Source organism: Ceratosolen solmsi, unplaced genomic scaffold, assembly GCF_000503995.2.
Source record: "Ceratosolen solmsi marchali unplaced genomic scaffold, CerSol_1.0 scaffold7, whole genome shotgun sequence".
Lineage (NCBI taxonomy): Eukaryota > Metazoa > Arthropoda > Insecta > Hymenoptera > Agaonidae > Ceratosolen > Ceratosolen solmsi.
The window spans coordinates 4,202,069-4,222,642 of NW_011948413.1; the positions used below are offsets into that span (position 1 = coordinate 4,202,069).

At 26.4% G+C, this 20,574-nt stretch overlaps 1 protein-coding gene across 2 annotated transcripts in view; it reads left to right on the plus strand.

Annotated features, from left to right (window-relative positions):
* The first annotated feature begins 317 nt into the window (after positions 1–317).
* LOC105367316 (follistatin-A) overlaps positions 318–20,574 on the plus strand; it is a 29,388-nt gene continuing 9,131 nt past the window's right edge. Inside the window, exons 1-2 of one of the 2 annotated variants that reach the window (XM_011505975.1) lie at positions 417–491; positions 15,601–15,702. In XM_011505975.1, the coding sequence (XP_011504277.1) occupies positions 15,687–15,702 (16 nt within the window). In that variant the 5' untranslated portion in view covers positions 417–491; positions 15,601–15,686. Of the gene's footprint in view, positions 492–15,600; positions 15,703–20,574 lie in introns of both variants that reach the window. The other variant, XM_011505974.1, reaches the window with a different exon arrangement.

Below are 20,574 nucleotides of genomic sequence, written 5' to 3' on the forward strand. Positions count from 1 at the left end.
CACGCACACGAGACTCTCTCTCTCTCTCTCTCTCTCTCTCTGTATATATATATATAATATCTATCTCTATCTCTCCCTCTGTTTCTTTTGCTCTTTGGCTTACTCTTGCAGTCTCTCAGTCTGTCTTTGTCGAATGTTCGGAGGTGGTCGGAGGTAGTCGGAGGCGGTGACGGTGGTGGCGGTGGTGGTGGTGGTGGTAATGGTGATGGCGGTAGTGGTGGTGGTGTTGATGGCGGTGGCGGTGGCAGCGGCGGCGTTGGCGGGGGCGGCAGTTGGGGTGGGAACGGCGGTCCCGCAGTTTCATTCAGCCCGCCGTGGAAAGCGCCCGCAACCTGGTGATAATGTCACGGCGGCATGGCATGTGAAGCGCGAGGACGCCTGGCGCCGTGGCCCGCATGAGATGACGAGCGAAGTACGAACACGGGCTGCTACCACCGGCGCGCTCTTGCTGCCGCTGATGATTGCGCTGCTACGCGCGCGCCCCGCCACCGGTGAGTGAGTCGTCGTCTGGTATCTTTCAGTCGAAGCACCCGTTCGTCCTTGCGCCGATTTAAGGGCAAAGAAGGGAGCCTCGCTTTCCCGGCGATACCGCGTGCGCGTGACTGCTCTCTGCCTCTCTCTCTCTCTCTCTCTCTCTCTCTCTCTCTCTTTATCAGTCTTATTTCAAGTATCGAGCAATCGCTGCCGATCGTCCCGTACTCGACTCGACACTCGCTCTTACCAAAGGCCGTCTGCATGCACTGCTGATCGGTTGCGTTCGTTCGTGCGTCGAATAGGTTGCGCCCAAATTGCAGCCCAATTTTGCTCTTCACCTCCCTCTCTTTCTCTCTCTCTCTCTCTCTCTCTCTCTCTCTCTCTATCTCTGTGTTTCTTAGTCTTCTTACCCTCACTCCCTCTTTCTAATCGTTAGGGTCCGAAAGAAAGAAAAGCAGAACAATACTAGTTCAATAAATGGCATTATTATTATGAAAGTCTTATCTGTTGACACCCGGATACACGGTATCAGTGTGTTAAGCGTTTCGGCGATTGCTGATAATAGGAATGGGCAGCGTGGCACACAGCTGATTGACGAATTGAACCGCAACAGGAAGGGACACCGACGTCGCTGCGCATCCACGTTATAGTCGTGGAAATGTTGGGAATCGTGCACATTTATTTGCATTCCCAGGTCTGTCCGTTAGTTATGCATACACGGATGTAACCAACGAGTACTCGGCCTGTCAGCTATGTTTTCTTTTCCTCTTCTTATCTTCTCACTCACTCACACACTCCATCTCTCTCTCTCTCTCTCTCTCTCTCTTAGTCATGAAACTATTCAGCGAGCTCGACTCGATGACAACACGATGTACCGGCAGGAATACGCCGCAATGTAACAAGCGATTCCTTTCCAAGATAGGACAATGGTCAACTACGTATGACGAAGGGGGAGGGAGGATGAATGAGAAATAGGGAAAAACGAAGGATAAGGGTCAAGCGAGGAGAGCTGTATTTTCTCGTCCACCCCGGAGCGTGGATCTGCTTGCTTCTTACTTACTGTGCCCACTCCCCTTCTTCTTTTTCTCCTTCTCTTCAGGGCCCCTCCCCCTTTTCCTTGACGAGTCCTCATCCCTGTGTTACTCTTGTTGTTAGCTTCGTCTGCACGTCTGGATGAAGCTTAAGCTCCTCTTCTGTGATGCGGAGCACTGACCCGCAAACTGGTTCCTCCATTACACCAGACTATAATCTCTCTCTCTCTCTCTCTCTCTCTCTCTCTATATATATATATATATATATATATATATATATCTGTCTGCCTGTCTGTCTGTCTGTCTGTCTACTTGTCTGTGTCCCTTTCATTCTCTCTCTGTCTCTGTCTCCCTCTCCCTCCCCCTCCCCCCTCTCTTTCTATCTTTTTCTTTCTCTGAGTATGTCTGTCTCTTTCTTTCTCTCTCACACTTAAATAAATGCGTATATACAAGCTCACACGCAAATCCACAAACATGCACGCACACACATGCACGCACGCACGCACGCACGCACGCACGCACGCAAAACATACATTATTCCTGTTTTATCCCTGAAAAATGAACCGTATTCTTAATTTTTTTAGTATTTTTGTACAAAATATTATCTTTTTATAGTTATAATTAAATTATAATAAACGAGTTCTCGAACACCATAATTTAATTTCTCATAGCTTTATTGTAATTAACACTCCATTTATACCTACGTATGCATTTATAGTCTTTTATAATTATTTAGAAATTTAGGGAAAAGGCTTTGCCGATCATTAAAAAGATATTGCTCCTATATATTACCTTCAATTATGTTTTTGATTGAGTAATTTGCATAAAGCTAATTCATTCTTAATTCTCATATCCAGTACTATAAAAGAATGTTGGCATATTTGATGCACAGTATAGAATTAAGTTTTATTTATATTATTTTTAAGCGAATGCTACAAGTCTACATTTTATTGCTATCGTATTTCTCTTATTGAATTATGAATTAATTTTTTTATTAATTTTCAGGACATGTCAATAATATTTTCATATGAAAAGCTATGAAATAGTACAAAAATATATCAAATTTCTAAATTTATTATATAAATGAGAAATTTAACCTAGGCTGAAAACATTTTTTATTACATATTAACGTGTTAAAAAAAAAAATTGATTACAACTAAACTTTTATTTTAAATTACTTCCTCATAACTTTCTAATGATATTTTTCATACAATATTATATTTCTAAAATAATAAAGCACATTGGTGCAATATTATTTTTAGTGTATTAACGAGCTTTTACTACATATGCAATAAAGATAAAATTAAGTAATTTAACAAAATTACTCTGGAAATGTTTTAAATATTGTAATTTGTTATATTAACTAAGTAAATTAATTTAAAAATATTTTAATATGCAGTCATATACGACAATAAACTAAAATATTTATTTTTATTTTATATTAATTTTTCAAATCAAATAGTTTTAGGAGTTATCGATTTAAATTTTTATATTAGTTCTTATCAAAGCTATTTAATATACACAGACATATTTATTATATAGTAATAAAATAATACGTATAAAATATTAAATTATTCTATGAAATAATCATATTGAAGATGGCTACATTTATTTTTAAAAGCGAAAATAACGAAGAAATACACTTATCATTTAATATGATATAATTGATGATACGCCCAATTATAAAAATATCTACTATTTATCATTTCTTGGATTAAATGTTTGGGATAAGCAATTTCGTAAAACGATGTTTTAATTGAATAATATATTTTTATTTTTTATAATTTATTACTGTATGAGTAACCAAATTAGAAAATTTAAATTTATTATATGAATGAATGTCGCATGAACTGTATCTATTAGTTATGGAAATTGTGCAAAAACATATTATTATGAAGTAGTTGCTAAACTTGAAAACTATATTTAATGGACTAATAAATGTAATATCAAGAATACTTGATAAATGCAAAAATATGTTTTTGCAATAGTTTCTATACTATATAATAACAATTACTCTTAGATTTTATATTAAAATCATGTTTTGTTTACACACTCAACTAAATTTGAGTATTATAAAATATTAACGAAGCACAAAATTTTAGTTGAGGGTTCTTATATTTAATTTCAATATTTTATACACAAGTACTACATATGATTAAAATTTTTGTTAAATGAATGCATGTACAATTTAATTTTCTAACTGTCTTACATTATTTTATGTCCGTTAATAAAAACAGTATTTTAATTTATGAAAAGAAGTTTTATAGATATCTATGTTATTATCGTACCATTTACGTTAAATCACAAAATGGATACTTTTATTAAACTAAATTAATTTATTATTATAAGTTATAAATTACATTTAATGTGTAATATTTATTTATTGATTATTAATAAATTAATTTTTGTACTATAAATAATTTTAAACATACCCCTTTCATACAAATTTTTAAGACTTTCTAATAAAATCATTTTTTCGAAACACAAGAATTATATTTTGTTTTTCAGTTTTCAACTTTTCATAAAATTACTTATACAACAAACTAAATAGTACATACAGTCATAAGTTTAATTTCAGCGTATTCGTATATACATATACAGTTTTTATATATTCGCCAAAAATGTATGAAATAAAATTTATAAATAATAAAAATAATCTATATACTGCATTTTGAAGATATAATTTAGAAATTAAAGTTTTTCATATAGTTATACGGTTTAAATGGTACAATGTCACGTATATATAATGTTAATGTATATAACAATTTTCAAAAAATTATCGTTTGAATTAGACACAGTAAAATAGTGGTGTATAATATTCATGCTAATTTAACAGTATGAGTAAGATAGTATTAGTAAAATGATAGAATGCATGAGAACGAAAGGGGAATAGCTTTGAGAATTACGATGAAAAAAATTCTAACTCATATAAGTGGCAAAAAATAAAGTTAAAAATTATTTTTAAGTAGGAACATAATTGATTAATGTTTATTTCTTATACGAACTATATGTGTAAGTTAATAATTAAATTTCATCCAGAGTTATGAACATGTTATAGAAATTATTACATTGATATTCAATAAATAAATTGATTCAACTTTGTTACTCATAATTAATAATTTGAGTATATATTAACATTTTCAATCGCTATTCCTTACTATAAATGTACTGATATCAACGCTTAAGAATTTAGACTTTTTACGATGTAATCTCTCAATAGACTAACGAATGCAATGAGATCTGACCGCTAGTACATTAGATAACTTTTATTTTTCTATTTTTAATTAAAAATATGTACTATTCAGTCTGCAGCAGTAGTTTAAGTTACTCTTGACAAAGTTCTTAAGTCATAAAATATGTAAAAAGTGTTTTGACATATTTGAAAATTATCAGTTGTATCTTTCCAATCAGAATTCAAAAATGTTAAAAAATTGAATACCAAGAATCGTAAAAACTTTTATAAGAAAATTCTTCTTAGGTACACTAGAAGCTAACTCAACAATTTACAGTAGCTTAACAAGCAATTTGCAATCGCTTGCATACGTTGGAAAAAATCAAAAGGTTGGCCGTTAGTTTCCGTGATTATGTTGCACGACATGTTATGGTCACATATGGCAAAAGTGACCGAGAAAGTCTAATGTTCCTTGAATTTAAAAGCTATGCAAATTATCATATATTTCAATCAATTTAACAACAAGTATTCGATACATATTTCAAATTGACTAAAGATACTGAAAAATTTATTATTTATTCTATCTTTTTAAAGTAGTTTATTTAATTTAAGAATTGATTCTTACCAATTATTATATACGTAAATAATATAATAATATTTCCAATTAAAATTTCGAAAATACAGTTATCGCTGGGGTTCGTGGATAACAATTTAATTTTTTGATTATAGTACAATAAAATATATAATATTTCTAATATTGTATTATACATAAATACAATTTATTTCTAAATATTTTGTATTTTGAGCAAGTTTTATCTCGATTACAGTTCACTTATATTATCTACAAAATTTTCATTATTTAATCAACTAATAATTAATTAAAAATAATGGATTTATTTACGATATATAATATCTAGAATTTTGTATACTTGATGCTTTATTACGCCGAAGACGCAAAAGGGAATAAGTATGGATTGAAATGGGAACTTTCTTCTTTTTTGAAGTCATTAAAAAAAAGAACCTAAACTATAATTTAAAATTTTTTTAATGCATTCTTAATGATACAAAAAATTTATTTTCACTTACCAACTTTTTCGAGCTCACTTTACCTTGGTCGTACTTAATTAGTTGGTAAAAATGATCTTCATGCACTCATTACTTAAGGGGTAACAAAAAGGTTTCCTTTCTCGTTATTCTTCAGACTGAGATATGCCATTACGGGAATGTCGGAAGATGCTAGTATGGGGATAAGCTCCATTAAGGGGATGTTGGAGGTGATTGTATTTCTCATTATACGAATCTCCTATTTAACGAAATCGCATGGAAGATTGAGAAATTATTTAATTTGCAATAATGAATATCGGATCTGCTCAAAAGAAACAAAGAATAAAAAAAAAATTTTAAATATGTACTTGAGTTGAACGTGATTGGTTCTTCATTGTCGGAGCTAAATACTTTTGAAAATATCATGTAAATTTCAATAATGAAAAAGTACTTATATTATACTATATTTAACCTTTTAAAATAATCATTTATTATTTCCGATTATATGTAATATAAATTCAATAGAGTATTTAAAGGAACAATAAATGTTTTTTATCTTATAAATCAATATTAAATCAGAAAAACTACAAATAAAACGATAATAACACGTAAATTCCATTTATCATATTTATATCTGCACTTTAATAATTAAATCCAAAATAAATTTTCATAAAAATTATTTAACATAGAAATAACGAACATAAATAATATTTTTGAAGAAAATAAAATATATGAATAATTTACATTTTTATGTAGATATTATATATGATTTAGATATTATGTACATAAAATAAATGAATAATACAAATAATAAAAATAAATGAATGATAAAATATAACTTATAATTGAAGATATTGAACATATGAACTTGGCCAACTGAAAATAATGTGTCTTACTTAATATATTAACTCACCTTAATGATATATCAGAATTTTTTACAAATATTAATTTTTGTAAATAATCAAGAAAAATACAAGGCAAAAAAGAAAAAGAGAAATATAATATTCAGTACTGTATTTGTTTTCATCTTCATTATATCTACATATTTTTTTAAATTATAATGCCACTATGAATTATAGGTAGAATATTAATTCTATTATTCATAAATATTAAATATTATCGTAAAGTTATAATTAATTATAAGAAAATTGAAAACTCTGTTACCGATGTATAAAATTACACATTGTAAGAAGTTAAATATAATTTTTGTTTATGTTTCATAACTACATCTTCACTTTCATAAATAAATTAAAATAAAGAAACGAAAGCAACTGTGGACTCGCCTTCTTTCTTTATTTCAAACATTAACTTTTACATATTTATAAATATAAATGTGACGTAAAATACATAAATTACTCTTCTGGTTAAATACTGGTAACAATCAATAGCTTTGTAATGTTTGAAAATAACTAATTTAATGTAAGGACAAATATAAAAGTTAAAGTAAACACAAAATTTATAGTCTAATTTCATAATATTTAATTATAAAATCAATATGAACTTTATTAATTTATCATAAATGTATTTTATAAGATTTATTGATTTAATAAAATACATAATATAAAAATAATAATACGATAGGTACAGTTCAAGAATGTATAGTTTGTAAATTAGAAATTTTTAAATGTTTGAAATGTCATTATTATTCTAAAATGACAATTTATTAGATATAAATAATTACAAAAAAAGATATTAGATTTTAATACAACTTTCCATGAAATTGACAAAAATAAATTAGTTCAAACATCAATTTATTTGTAGACGAAGAAAACAGTCCATCAATCCAGTTCCATTGATATTTATTTATTTTTTAATTATGGTCTCATATACCAATTACTTTTATGTATTAATAATAACTTAGATCAATTCAATACGATTATAAAGAATATTACTATTTTATAAATAAAATTAAAAAGCGCGAAAAATTAAAATACTAGTTGAACTCGTACAATGGATAAAATTACAAATTGCAACTTAATCACATAATCGCATTAATTACTTAAGGTACTTGAGTATTATTTTTATATTAAACCCATTATGACAATTTTAATGAAAATATTGAACTATCGTGTTGATATTTTACGCATATAAATAGCTTCCTCTATTATAATAAAATAATCTCTATAATCTTTTTATCTAATGTATTCAAATATAACGAAATTATTTAAATGAATGGATGTATTAAATGTAATTATGAAATTTATTCTAAATATAATATTGATACCATTTTTTTTTCTGAATAGCTAAGAATTATATATAAGAATTGATCCTTATATATTAAATATGATTATAAAATTTATTCTTAATTTTAAATATAACATTGCATGCAATATTTTTTAGGAGCTAAGAATCGTATATAAAATTTAAGTTTATAAAATAATAAAAATAATCATTGAAGTTTCTAAAATAAAATAAAGTATATTTAATATTACAAATGACAAAATATATATAAAAATTATCTTAATTATCCAATATGAATAAGTTTTTGAACTTTATAGAATATAGTCACACGATCCAGAAAAAAAGAAATCTGTGAAAACAATAATTAATTCGATTTTGTAAGTTCATTAATTCTACTTTTTAAATTTTATAATTTAATTTATCTATCTTGATTAAAAAAAAAAAAAAAAAAAACAATTAACAAAATACGTGAAAATTTATTATCATTAAAGTTGTTTTCTTGACCTTTAAAATATATCTTTTGATAAATTATCTGTATTTGTAAACACGCAGATTGTTAAATATACGTTGATAAAAGTTTATACAAGTTTAAAAATATGACATGATTTATATTTCTAAAACAAACGTCTTATAATAGATTAAAATTTTCTATTCAAATTACTATGTTTAGTGTTGTGCAGGTTTACGGGTAATTAACAAGACAACGATGTGTATATTTTAATTTATATATCTACTTCATACAGCCATTTATATGAACTTAATGTATTAATTATACAGATTCTTTTTTATTCCACAATGTGGAGTATAAGTTATGAATGAAAGTCCAGCGTAATTCAATTTTAACTGACACTTTTTTGTACTTGAATCACTAATCAAGTCATATTTTTACGGGCTCTCTTACAAATAAAATAATACATAAGTGTGCATAAAATATACTTTATGCAAGAATACAATTAAAGAGAAGGCAACGTTAGTATTTATTTTTTTAAAAATAATGAACAATTATAGTGGTTTAAAAAATAAGTGTGTTTAGAAAAACAGATAAAAATTCCAATATTCTACCAGTGATATTAAAAAAACAGATGTTATATAGATAATTTGTAGAACTATCCGTGAGAACTGTCAAAGCAATTGATCGAATTACTTATCTAAGCTAAACATTTGACCCTAAGAAGTCAAAGTTAAAAATTTAAATGATAAATTGTACTTTTCACTATACATTTATTTAGAAGATGATTTTTTTTTTAAAAAAAAATACATTCTATTGGAACTATAGTCTAATGAATCTTTGAAAGATCCAAGTTAAATCCTTTTTTAAGAAAAAAAAAAACCTTGATTTTTTGTAGTATATTTATAAATAGAACAATTTTCCACGTGGAAAGTAAAAAACTAATGATTTAATTATATTTTACATTTCATAAATGTAAAAATTAAAACTTTTATGCTTAACATTTCTTTTTAAGATACGTTTATAACGAAATATTTATCAATTGCCAAATTTTTAAAGTACCTTTTAGGATATTTATAATAATTTGAAACTGCAATTGAGCGAGTTTATTCATTTTATATCTATGGGAAGTGATTAGTTAAAAGAGTAATTGTAAATCGTCCTAGTTTTGGATATATCATTCGCATTGATCGGCAACTCGACGAAGAATGTGAGTAGTCCAGACAATTGCAAATGACTAGGGTCATGTTCTCATGCATTAAGCTTACGTACCACTGATGTTATAGAAAAAATTATGATTTTATGCAACAGCCAGTTATTTTATTTATTTTAATATCTTAAAGTAGAACACTGATTGGCTTTATAAAATTGTATTAGAATTTTGTCACAGATTTCTATGTATACTTACATATATTGTTTTACTGTAATAAATGCTTTTGTAAGACGGAAAGCTTTTTATTCGATTCGTTTATCAACATCACTGTTATCTTAGACCATGTGTTATAGAACTGTGAATGCCAATCGCTTCTGTAGGAAAATTTATTACCGACTTGTAAAACAAAGATGCTAATTCAAACTCTGTTGAAAGAGACAAAGAGAAGGAGATCGTATGTAGGAAATGCTGGTTGTCTACAAGACCATTTTATAATATATCTTTGTGGAACTGAACTAACGTAGTTTTTACAAGTAGGATACAGTAGTATAGAATTTCACACTTAAAATTTTAATCTCTTTAAAGCTTTTCTTTATTTAAAAATTTCATTATATACCAACAGATGTTAAAAAAGTTGTTTATAATTCAAGTGTCTTCTTAAATGAAAGATTATTAAGATCGTAAATCTATAATCAATATTATTATCATTATATATTCTCTTCAATACCGTTTTAATATATATTTTACGAATTACCTTTATTAGGTATCATTTGATTATTTTTTTATAAACTTGAATCAAACAAATTCTGTATGTACAATTAATGAATATACAATATAAAATGTTTGTGAATTTAATTGCCAAGTTATTTTAGAATATAATTGTTACGAATTGCATGATTGGTATATTCTTAACTTCGGTATTTTTAAAGAGAAAATATTTCTAATGTACTTGCAAATAATAATATAATAACATATATTTAAAATAATTAAAATTTGGTAGAAATAGAGATATTTTTTAACATATATTCGGTAGATAAATTGCAAAACTATAAAATAAAAATATTAAAAGAAACTTGGATTTTAATTGTAAGAAAATCTTATATTTTAATACTTAAAGTAAAAAAATAAGGATAGCATCATCATCGTCATGATTATTATTATTATTATTATTATTGTTGTTTTTGTTGTTGTTATTATTATTATTATTATTACTATTATACATTAACTTATTGTTTCTAATATTTATTTTAATTTATGAACTTCAGCTTTACTTAATTTGTCTATTTTAAATATACGTAAAATTCTATACTTAAATCTCTGAAAATAGAGAAAAAATTGACAAATTTAAATTGATTTATATAATTTATTTAAATATTTAAGATAAAATTTTATCAAAAGAAAACTTCCTAAAATGTTAGGTACTACGCCTATAAAATCAGTTTAAAGAAACATTAATTTATCTAATTCCTGTAGGAGAACTTATTTCTATATATTTTATATATGACTCAAAAAAGTATTACTTTTTGTTTTTAAGGATATACTTAATATTGTCAATTTAAAATAACTGATAATAAATAAAGATCCAACCATTACGTATAAAAATGAAAAGGTCAAGAATATTTTTTGGTTATATCTCGACTTGTGATTGTAATATAAAAGAAGATTTTACTAAAGAACATTAATTTATTAGAAAAAAATATTGTTTTTGTTTTAACTATATATTTATTATTTATTATTTATTATAAAACTTTATTAACAATTCATTAGTCCAAATTTCTCGAAAAATGATAACAATTTTAAAATGGACAATTTTAAATCATAACTTAATTAAATTCAAATAGTAAAAAACAATATTTCAAAATTAAAGCAATGAATTTTTAGATTAATTTTCACTAGATTAATTGATTGATAATAAAGTAATAAAGCAATCTTTAAATATTTGCCAAACAAAAATTTTACATACACATATGTAATTTAATAAAAAATAAGCGTGGTAAATTATTATTTTTTTATTATAAAAGTTTTGATTTAATATTTATTTATTTAAAAATATTATACAATAAAATAATATACATACATGTAATATACATCTATGTGCTTGTAATCTTTTACAAAACTATCTTTATAAAATAGTTGTCATGAAATAAAACTATTTCTTAGTAGCATTTATTGTAATTATAAATTCAGAAAATGCATTTAAAGAGCAATTTTCGATACACTTGTTACGCGATTGATAAATACTGTGTTTACATTATAAAATTCCGTTCGCACTGTAACTGGGCGACAAAACAAAACTTTCAACATTTTGTAGACTAGTGCTGTTGATGCAATTATTAGTATGTACACAACGTGATGAAAACACGTAACACTCTTTATCACTTTCAATATGTTTATTTTCATTTATCTACAATTTTTATTTACATCGCAAGTAGAAAATTGAAAATGTTGATCAAATAAAGAATCAATATCCTAGTAATATCTTATCATTTTAATTAAATTTTATTTTTTTAAATTTATTGGCTTCAAATAAATTTTAATTGTATTATTTATTATAAATCTATTTTAATATTCATTCCTTGAATCGAGGGCTTTATTAAATAAAAACCATACAAATGTAATGCTCCTTATCATTGGAAAATAACTAACTATAAATACAATTTTTTATTTATTTATTGAATAAATACTTTCATTTTTAATTATAAAATACTAATTATTTTTCGCATAAAATTTTAAACGACTATTTTATTGACTTTGTAAAAAAAGTTTAAATAAATACGTATTCAATATTATTCATTATGCATGTAGTTTTAATATGTTTATATATATATATATATATATATATATATATAAATATATATTGTATTTTATGTAAACCTGTCAATACAAAACTTGTGTAAAAAAGTGATTTTTCCACGAATTCTTAACATATTTATTTATTTTATATTTATACATTATTATATTTACATTATTATATTATTATATTATATTTATCCACTTTTATAATTTAATTTATAATATAATTTATAATTTAATATTTATTCTTTTTTATATTTTAATTTTTAATTTAATATTTATTATTTTTTGATAATTTAATTTATAATTTAATATTTATTGTGGATATTTATTCATGGAAAATTATCTTTACATATTTGAGAATGTAAACGAAAAATAAAATAATTCAATAAATAATTCAATAAATTAGTTATATATATATATCTTAATAAATATAAGAAAATATTTTTCAAATTAAAGAGATTTTATTTTTTATTAAAATATTTTATTTTGCAATATTTATGTAATATAAAATGATATTGAGATTCTTTTCTTAAAGTATATAAATAATCATCCAATTAAAAAACAGAAGATTTTCTTTTTATTAAGGAAAATTTACATGTATATTAATAATATTATAATTACAATCGTGTACCAGAAATGGAACTTAAGTTGTAAGTTTAGTGTAAAGAACTAATTCAAGAGCATAGAGTAAAATATGATGAACAATTATAATATATTCTATTAAATAATTAAATCTTAGATATATCTATACTTATTTAGATATTTTACATATTATGTACATATATTAACATATATTTAAGTACAACTATTTGTCTTATAATATTGCTATAATCATATACTTAAATATATATAAAATTTCAAAATTGATAAATTTGATTTAAAAAGTTTCTGTTATTGTGAAAATGATGTTTTTTAATTATTTAAAATTTTCATCTTTTATCTTTATAATATATTTCATTTGAGTATAAATTAGTTGTCGATATAAAAAGTAAATTTTATTACAATTATCTTATAATTATGTGTAATATAAATCATAAATTTATTTTATTTAATAACTATCGGTGTGTAAAAAATAGCTCTTAGTATTTATTATTTATGAAGACATATAATAGTTGAGTATGACTACATACAATTATATGTTATCGTATATGGTCATATATAATTATATGTAATCTAATATGAATCTATGATTGTAATTCACCATATGTAGCTACATGTAATCGCATATGATTATACCTGGTTACATGTAATTACATATGATCGCATGTGATTATATGTGGACACATGTAAACCTATATAATTACTTAAATTAATATGTGCTTGTATACGTTCGTCTGTAATAACGTAAAAATAAAAATAAAAGTAATTTTTTAATTTTAATTGAATAGTGCATTGTCAAAATTGTAATCAAATTTTTTTAAGCAGAAATTAGACTTTCAATCTTTTAAAAATATTTCTGGGATTGTTTAAATATGTAAATAATAGATTACTTATTATGACATTAAAATTAAAAAGCAGTATCAAATAAATTATATGTATTAATTTCATTCCCGTAAATTTTGTATATCTTATCTTAAAACTAATAATACTAATGATCTGCTATAAAAATACTACTAAATACTATAATGAAAAGCGTACTGATAATTCAGTAATAGTAATAAATAAGTGAAAAACTAATAAAATCGGTAAACTCTGATGAAAAGCAGGAAAACATAGTATTATCAAATATATCTAAAAGAATTTATCTCAATATGTTAATTATACATAAAATTTTGTACATACTTTGCATGTTGAAGTGTTAAATAATGTATATAACCGCACATTTTATTAATTAATAACATCATTATATTTTAGCACTTAAAAATGCATTTTGATTTTATATATAATTAATATAAATGTTTATATATCAAATGATGATCAATTGATTCTTGTTATATGTATATAAACATATTTTTAAATAAAAATTAATGTCTGTTTTTATGTAAAAAATTTATAAAACTAAATTATAAATAATTGTTAATCATCTATTACAAATCATAAAAGAGTTACATTAATTGTATAAATTAAGAAATCATAGTTTCTGTTTTATAAGATTATTCATTTGATAATATACTGATATTAAACAAATCTCATATCGATAATCTCATATCAGATAGAAAATGTTATAGTACTAAGTATGTTTGTCCTTAATCCTATATAAATAGGATCATTACTTCTGCAAATAAAATAAATATTAACGAAAAAGCTACACTTGCATCTGATTTTTACTCGACATTATAGTAATAATTGAAAATAGACACGTAACTATTATACTTTTCACGATATGCTTATAACATAGAAAGTTGATCATGAATTAGTTTATCCTATTTTTATGTTAAAACATGTTTTTAAATAGATGATATTATAAATATACATTATTCTTCTATTAAATTTATCAGATTGTTAAAGATACAGAGTTCCAAACTTAATATTAAGCTATCACATTACATTTATTATTATTATCATTATTATAATTATTGGAAATATCATCATTATCTTCATTATTATCCACATTGCAGTTTTTATTATCCTAATCATCATCATCAACTATTATCATTACGATCATCACAATGTATGAAATTACTATGTACAAAAATTATATGTAACATTTTTAAAATTCAAATTTTTACATTTCAGTTACAATAAATAATATTAAATAAGAATAAAAATGGTATTCCATTTCTTATCCGAATAAATTTAGCAAAATATGCTTCATATGTTTTCAATGAACTTATTTACTTTATAATGTAGCTATAATTAAATAAAAGTAAAAATCAACTATTCAAATTATTCGAATGAAATTGAAAAATCTCCATAAAAACAATGTGAGAAGGAAGCAATAAAAATAAAACATCATGAAACAATGAAATAAATAAATAAATACCGATAAAAGGGACTATGTATCAAAAAGGAAAGATTTATATAATAAAATATACTACAAAATTAAGACTTATAGATTCAAAATGGGTTTATAACCTATGATTTAATTTTATATAAATACATCATTACTCTATGCATATTTTCAAAAACTACATAACATCAATAAATATGTATACCCATATATTTCCAATCTTTGTGTTTACTAATTGAAAAACGCCAAAAATTATGCCTGTCCTTCCCTTGACCAAATTGGTATCTGTGTACTAACGATTGATTATAACTATTCCTCACAATCTTTCCATGGTTTTATCATTTTATATTTAAGTACCCGAACTAATTATAGTAGTTTTCCTCCCATAATTCTCCGTATTCGATGTTCTAGAAGCAGGCGCTTCCAAGAAACAGTGGATTATCAAGAGCTAATCGCAAGTGCGTTTCCTCCACAGTTCGTTTGTTTACAGGCTCAAGATGAATTATGTAGAGGGTAAATAACGCGAAATTACTGTATTTCTCATGTAATCACATATAATTTTTATGTATCATTATTACATAAAATACTATATTTAACGATGTGAGTCTGTAGTTTCGTAGTTTTAATGGTAACGATTGGACGCATGCGCAACTCGCAACAATGGTTATTTTTTTAGTCTTCAACAAATTGCCCAATTTTCGAATATTCTCTATTTTTCAAGTTTTGTAAGATTTCAAATAGCATAATTATTCACCTTATAGTAAAATTTGACTTATATAAAATAGTATTATTCTATAATAATTAGCATTTAGGTAGATACTAACCTTTTACCAATAGTATAACTAACTGGAACAAATTAAAAACTAAAAAATATGAAAAATATCTTATATAAGTTATATGAATAGTATATATACTCTGTGCTTTATTGAATTTCTTTCTTTAATACATTCACTATAATAGATTTACTATAGTAAGCTTATTACAATTTTAGATGATTTCGATGATCGATGTATATTTATGTTTAATATATATTATTAACTTTTATCTTTTATGTCTTATAAGTTTAGAAAAAAGTAATCGAAGACATATAAAAATGATTTTGATATACTAACTTTCATTAAATACCAATTATCATTGAAAAGTATTTCTAAATTATAGTATTTATCAAGCTATTTTAGAATAACTATTTTGTTAAACGAAATAATATATGTTCTTTCTTGATACATATGTGAATATTGTTAATAATTAAAATAAATATATTCAGTTTATTCAATTAATAACATTCTAAAGATTAAGAAAATCTTTTCAATGAAATAATGCAAACTGTAGAATATTTAAAAAATATATAAATTAGATCTCTTAATATTCAAATCTTAACTTTTAAGAGTTATGGTTGATAGAATGTATTTGAATGACATACACATATACTTTTAAAAGTATAATTAACTAATAAAAACACGAATACCGGCTGATTTATATGAATTTATAAGAAATTAAACAAAATTTAGAGATTTATAATTATTCACATAAATTTGAAAATTTTTTTGGTCGAAAATAGGATGTCATGAATGTATTAAGGCCAGTTTAAAATAATATTATTTCTTTTCATTATTAGCTAAATTTCTCTTTACCTTTTCTAATCTTCCAATCATATGATATTCTTTAAAATTAGTATATTAAATGAGCAATGGCTCGGAATATAATCTTAATTAACGATTATCAATTAATTTATTATCTTTGAATACAATTTAAACATAGTTTATTTAGTATATTTAAAATAAGCAGAATTGAAACTAAAAATAATTTTCAACAATATGAATAGGTAATACATAATAAAAAAAAGTATTTGAATATCCCATATGATAATAAAGAGTTGTAATTTATTTCATTTCATGTAAGATGTATAAATAAATCTAATAATTATATTATTGTTTCCATGAAAAGTAACTTTTATCATAAATTAGCATCAATATTTTTACTTTTAATATATTAATTGTGTTTATACGATATAAAATATTTCAAAACCAAAATATTTTTATGGAATTTTTAAAAAGTAATTATATAAAATTTAAAGTTTAGAATAGGATAAATCATAAAATGACAAGAATTAATTTTCGAAATAAATGTTCGATATCGATTTACAAGGAAATAAGATCAATCGCACGGAGCACAGATTTAATGAGATATAAGTATAATGTTAGGTTAAAAAATGCTGGAAGCACTTTGTAATATTTCGTATATTTTACTTAAATAGCAATTATGTCAAAAATCACGAACCATTAGAATGAGTTATAGTCTTTGCAAGTTATTATTTAGCATTAGAAGAAAGTCCTCGTAATTTTACTTAATTTTGTATTACATGATTCATATATTTCTTGTTAGTTATAATAAAAGTTTTAAAGAACAATGATTAAAATACGAAGAATAATAACTATTTGCTCAGTATCTACTATTGTCGAAATTGCAGTTGGAATTATAAAATAATCAACTACACATTATGGTAGTAATCGTGACTTTATAAGTCATAAATTTAGGTAAAAATGAATTTCGATTACTTAAACTTAACTACCTGCAGATAAATTTTAACATTTTTTCCTTGCACCGAGTACGTGTATAAAATGCAAAATCAATCATCAGATTTGTGTTCAAAGTTCGTGTTAAATAAAACATCGAGTAAACCGGTGTGAAAAATTTTATTTTGAAAAGTTCACACTTAACATTCTATCGACTGCTTTAACAAATAGTATTTACTAAAAATCAACGTGCATTATTGGTTTGCACGTCGTCGAGTCATAAACATTTAAATATTAAAAACATTCGAACATTGTAATAATACGAGTTTTCAAATTGATTGTGATTGATTGTGTAAAATATCGAAAACAATTTTGTTAACAGCATTGTTTAATATTCATGTTTAAAGCTTCGGAATACGTAATATGAAGGGTCATAAAAAAAACAAAGATCGATTTTATAATTGACATACTTGGAGTGACCTACTTAAGTATTAATTATGAATGTATAAGGTTTAAAATGCGGATAAGGTGCAGAAGAACTTGACAGAAAGAAAATAAGTTAAAAAATAGTATAAAAGGATAAAAAAGCAAGAAAAAAGCAAAGGAAAAAGATATAAGCTTATGTTTTTGGTCAACTAGTCAAAGTTTTATTTCTCTCTCCTTTCTCTCTATCTCCGTATCTTTATCTCCATCTCCGCTTCCTTTTCCCTTCTCTCTCTCTCTCTCTCTCTCTCTCTCTCTCTCTCTCTCTTTCTCTCTGTCTGTCTACCTGTCTGCCTATACATATAAACATTTGCGCGCTTACACATAGACACAATATATACATATATACATACATACATACATATATATATATATATATATATATATATATATATATTAACGCGCGCACGTGTGCATACACGCGTAATGTATACACACATACAAACACATGCATATATATACATCCCTCTCTGTTTTACACTCTCTTTCTCTCTTCTCTTCATTCTCTTTCTTTCTTTCTCTCGACCTTGATCACTAACCAACTATCGCGCTGTAAGAACTCGACTTGAAGTTGCAAATGCCTGCGCTCCAAGTTGTTCGCCGGCCTCTTTTTTCTCTCCCCCCATCCCTCCATCCATTTCACTCGGGAGTTGCGTTCGACGAATAGTTCCTCCCTAATGTCGCGGAGAGTTTTACATGCCGTAGCGACATTAAAACGTCGCTATAATTTTATTAGGAGCATCGTCGAGATAGTAGTAGTAGTCGATGGGATTGGTAGCAGGGCAGAGCAGTAAGTCGGGGGAGAAAGAGGCCGACCAAAGGAATATTAATTACGGTCACAGAAAGTGCAGGAGTGCAGGAGTGCAGGAGTGGAAAGGCGCGCGGAATTCCATTCGGTTAATCCGTCGGGCAGTACGAGGGTGGACGATGATGCTTGTGGCGGTGGTAGCTGTCGGTGCGGCGAGAAGCCGCGAAGGGGAGGGGTAGGCGCTAGGAAGAAGGTCAAGCGGGCCGAGTTGCTTTCCACGATTCCACGGGATAATTGTACGTCGTCGTGCCTTCTTTTTTCGGCGAGAAAACCGCCCGAGCAGGGCCCCGGTGCGCCCGGCTGAAAAGAAGCACACTCTTCTAAGAATGCAAAAAGGAGAAAAAGCGAGGCCGGCCGAGGGGGGACGGCGAGCCCGGAGTCCGTCGCAAAGACAATGGAACATCCCGAGACTACGAACGATTAATCAAGGTGTGTAACGTAATCGAAGCAAGCGCTGGCAGATGCTCACAGACAAGGGGTCGCCTAGGGGCTTAGTCTTGTTGATTTTCCAACGTAGACGTGCGCTGAGAAAAATCCCTCGAGTTCGTTTGATTATCTCGGTTCTTTTAATGGCCTCTTAACCATTCCAGCCATTTACATATTTTGTCTATTTTATCGAGCGTATTGTCAGTAAAGCAGAATACACAAATCCGAGGAATGTGCTCGGCAAAATTACTCGAGTCAACCAGCTTAGCTTATCTTGCACGAAGAAAAAAAACCACCGGATTTATATGCCCAGCTCACTCATTACTGATATTTACTTGTGAATTATATTTGTATTGTAATTGTATTAAATAATGATCTTTCTCCAGTGTACTCCATAAATTCGTAAATAATCATTTTAATACTCTAAAATACTTGTTTACATCTATATAAACATTTTTTTTTAAGTAGAATAAAAATTTACAAATATGTTAAGCTAAGTCACGATTCCTTCAAAATAATAATGATCCTTTCAGTTAGAAAAGAATTTTCTTAAATTTCTTAAAGTAAAACTATCGTTTTCATATTCAATGCATACATTCATTCACGCATGCATGCATGTAAGGAAACACGCGCGCGCGCCTTTCACTTTCGTCAAAAGATCGTATTTTGTATTTGCAACTGTTCAAAAAATACTTCTTGCGGCATATTTCACATTACATAATTGCTCACGAAGATTTCAACATCCTTTTATCGTCAAAATCGGAATGCTGAAACAACTGGATTATCTCAACAAGGGCACGCAAAGTTGTATTGTGGACAATTCTATCGCGATAGACTGGATCTGTGGTATTCGATGTCTTAAGCGTGGTATCTCTGGTTACGCAAATACAATGTTTATAATTGCACTAACTCGCATCTCGATATAAATATTCCTTAATGAAATGCCTCGGCTTTATTCAATTCGCAAGAGTCAAAGAACTCAGATATAAAGCACTAAATGTTAAATGTGTTAATAACAGCGGGCTCATATGTATGAGTTTTCAAACAATTGGTGTACAATATTTAATTCCATTTGGGCAGCAACTACAGGAGTGTCATACCGATCTCGCCCATACCATGCGAAACCAATGATGGGAGAATTTGACCAATTGGCGA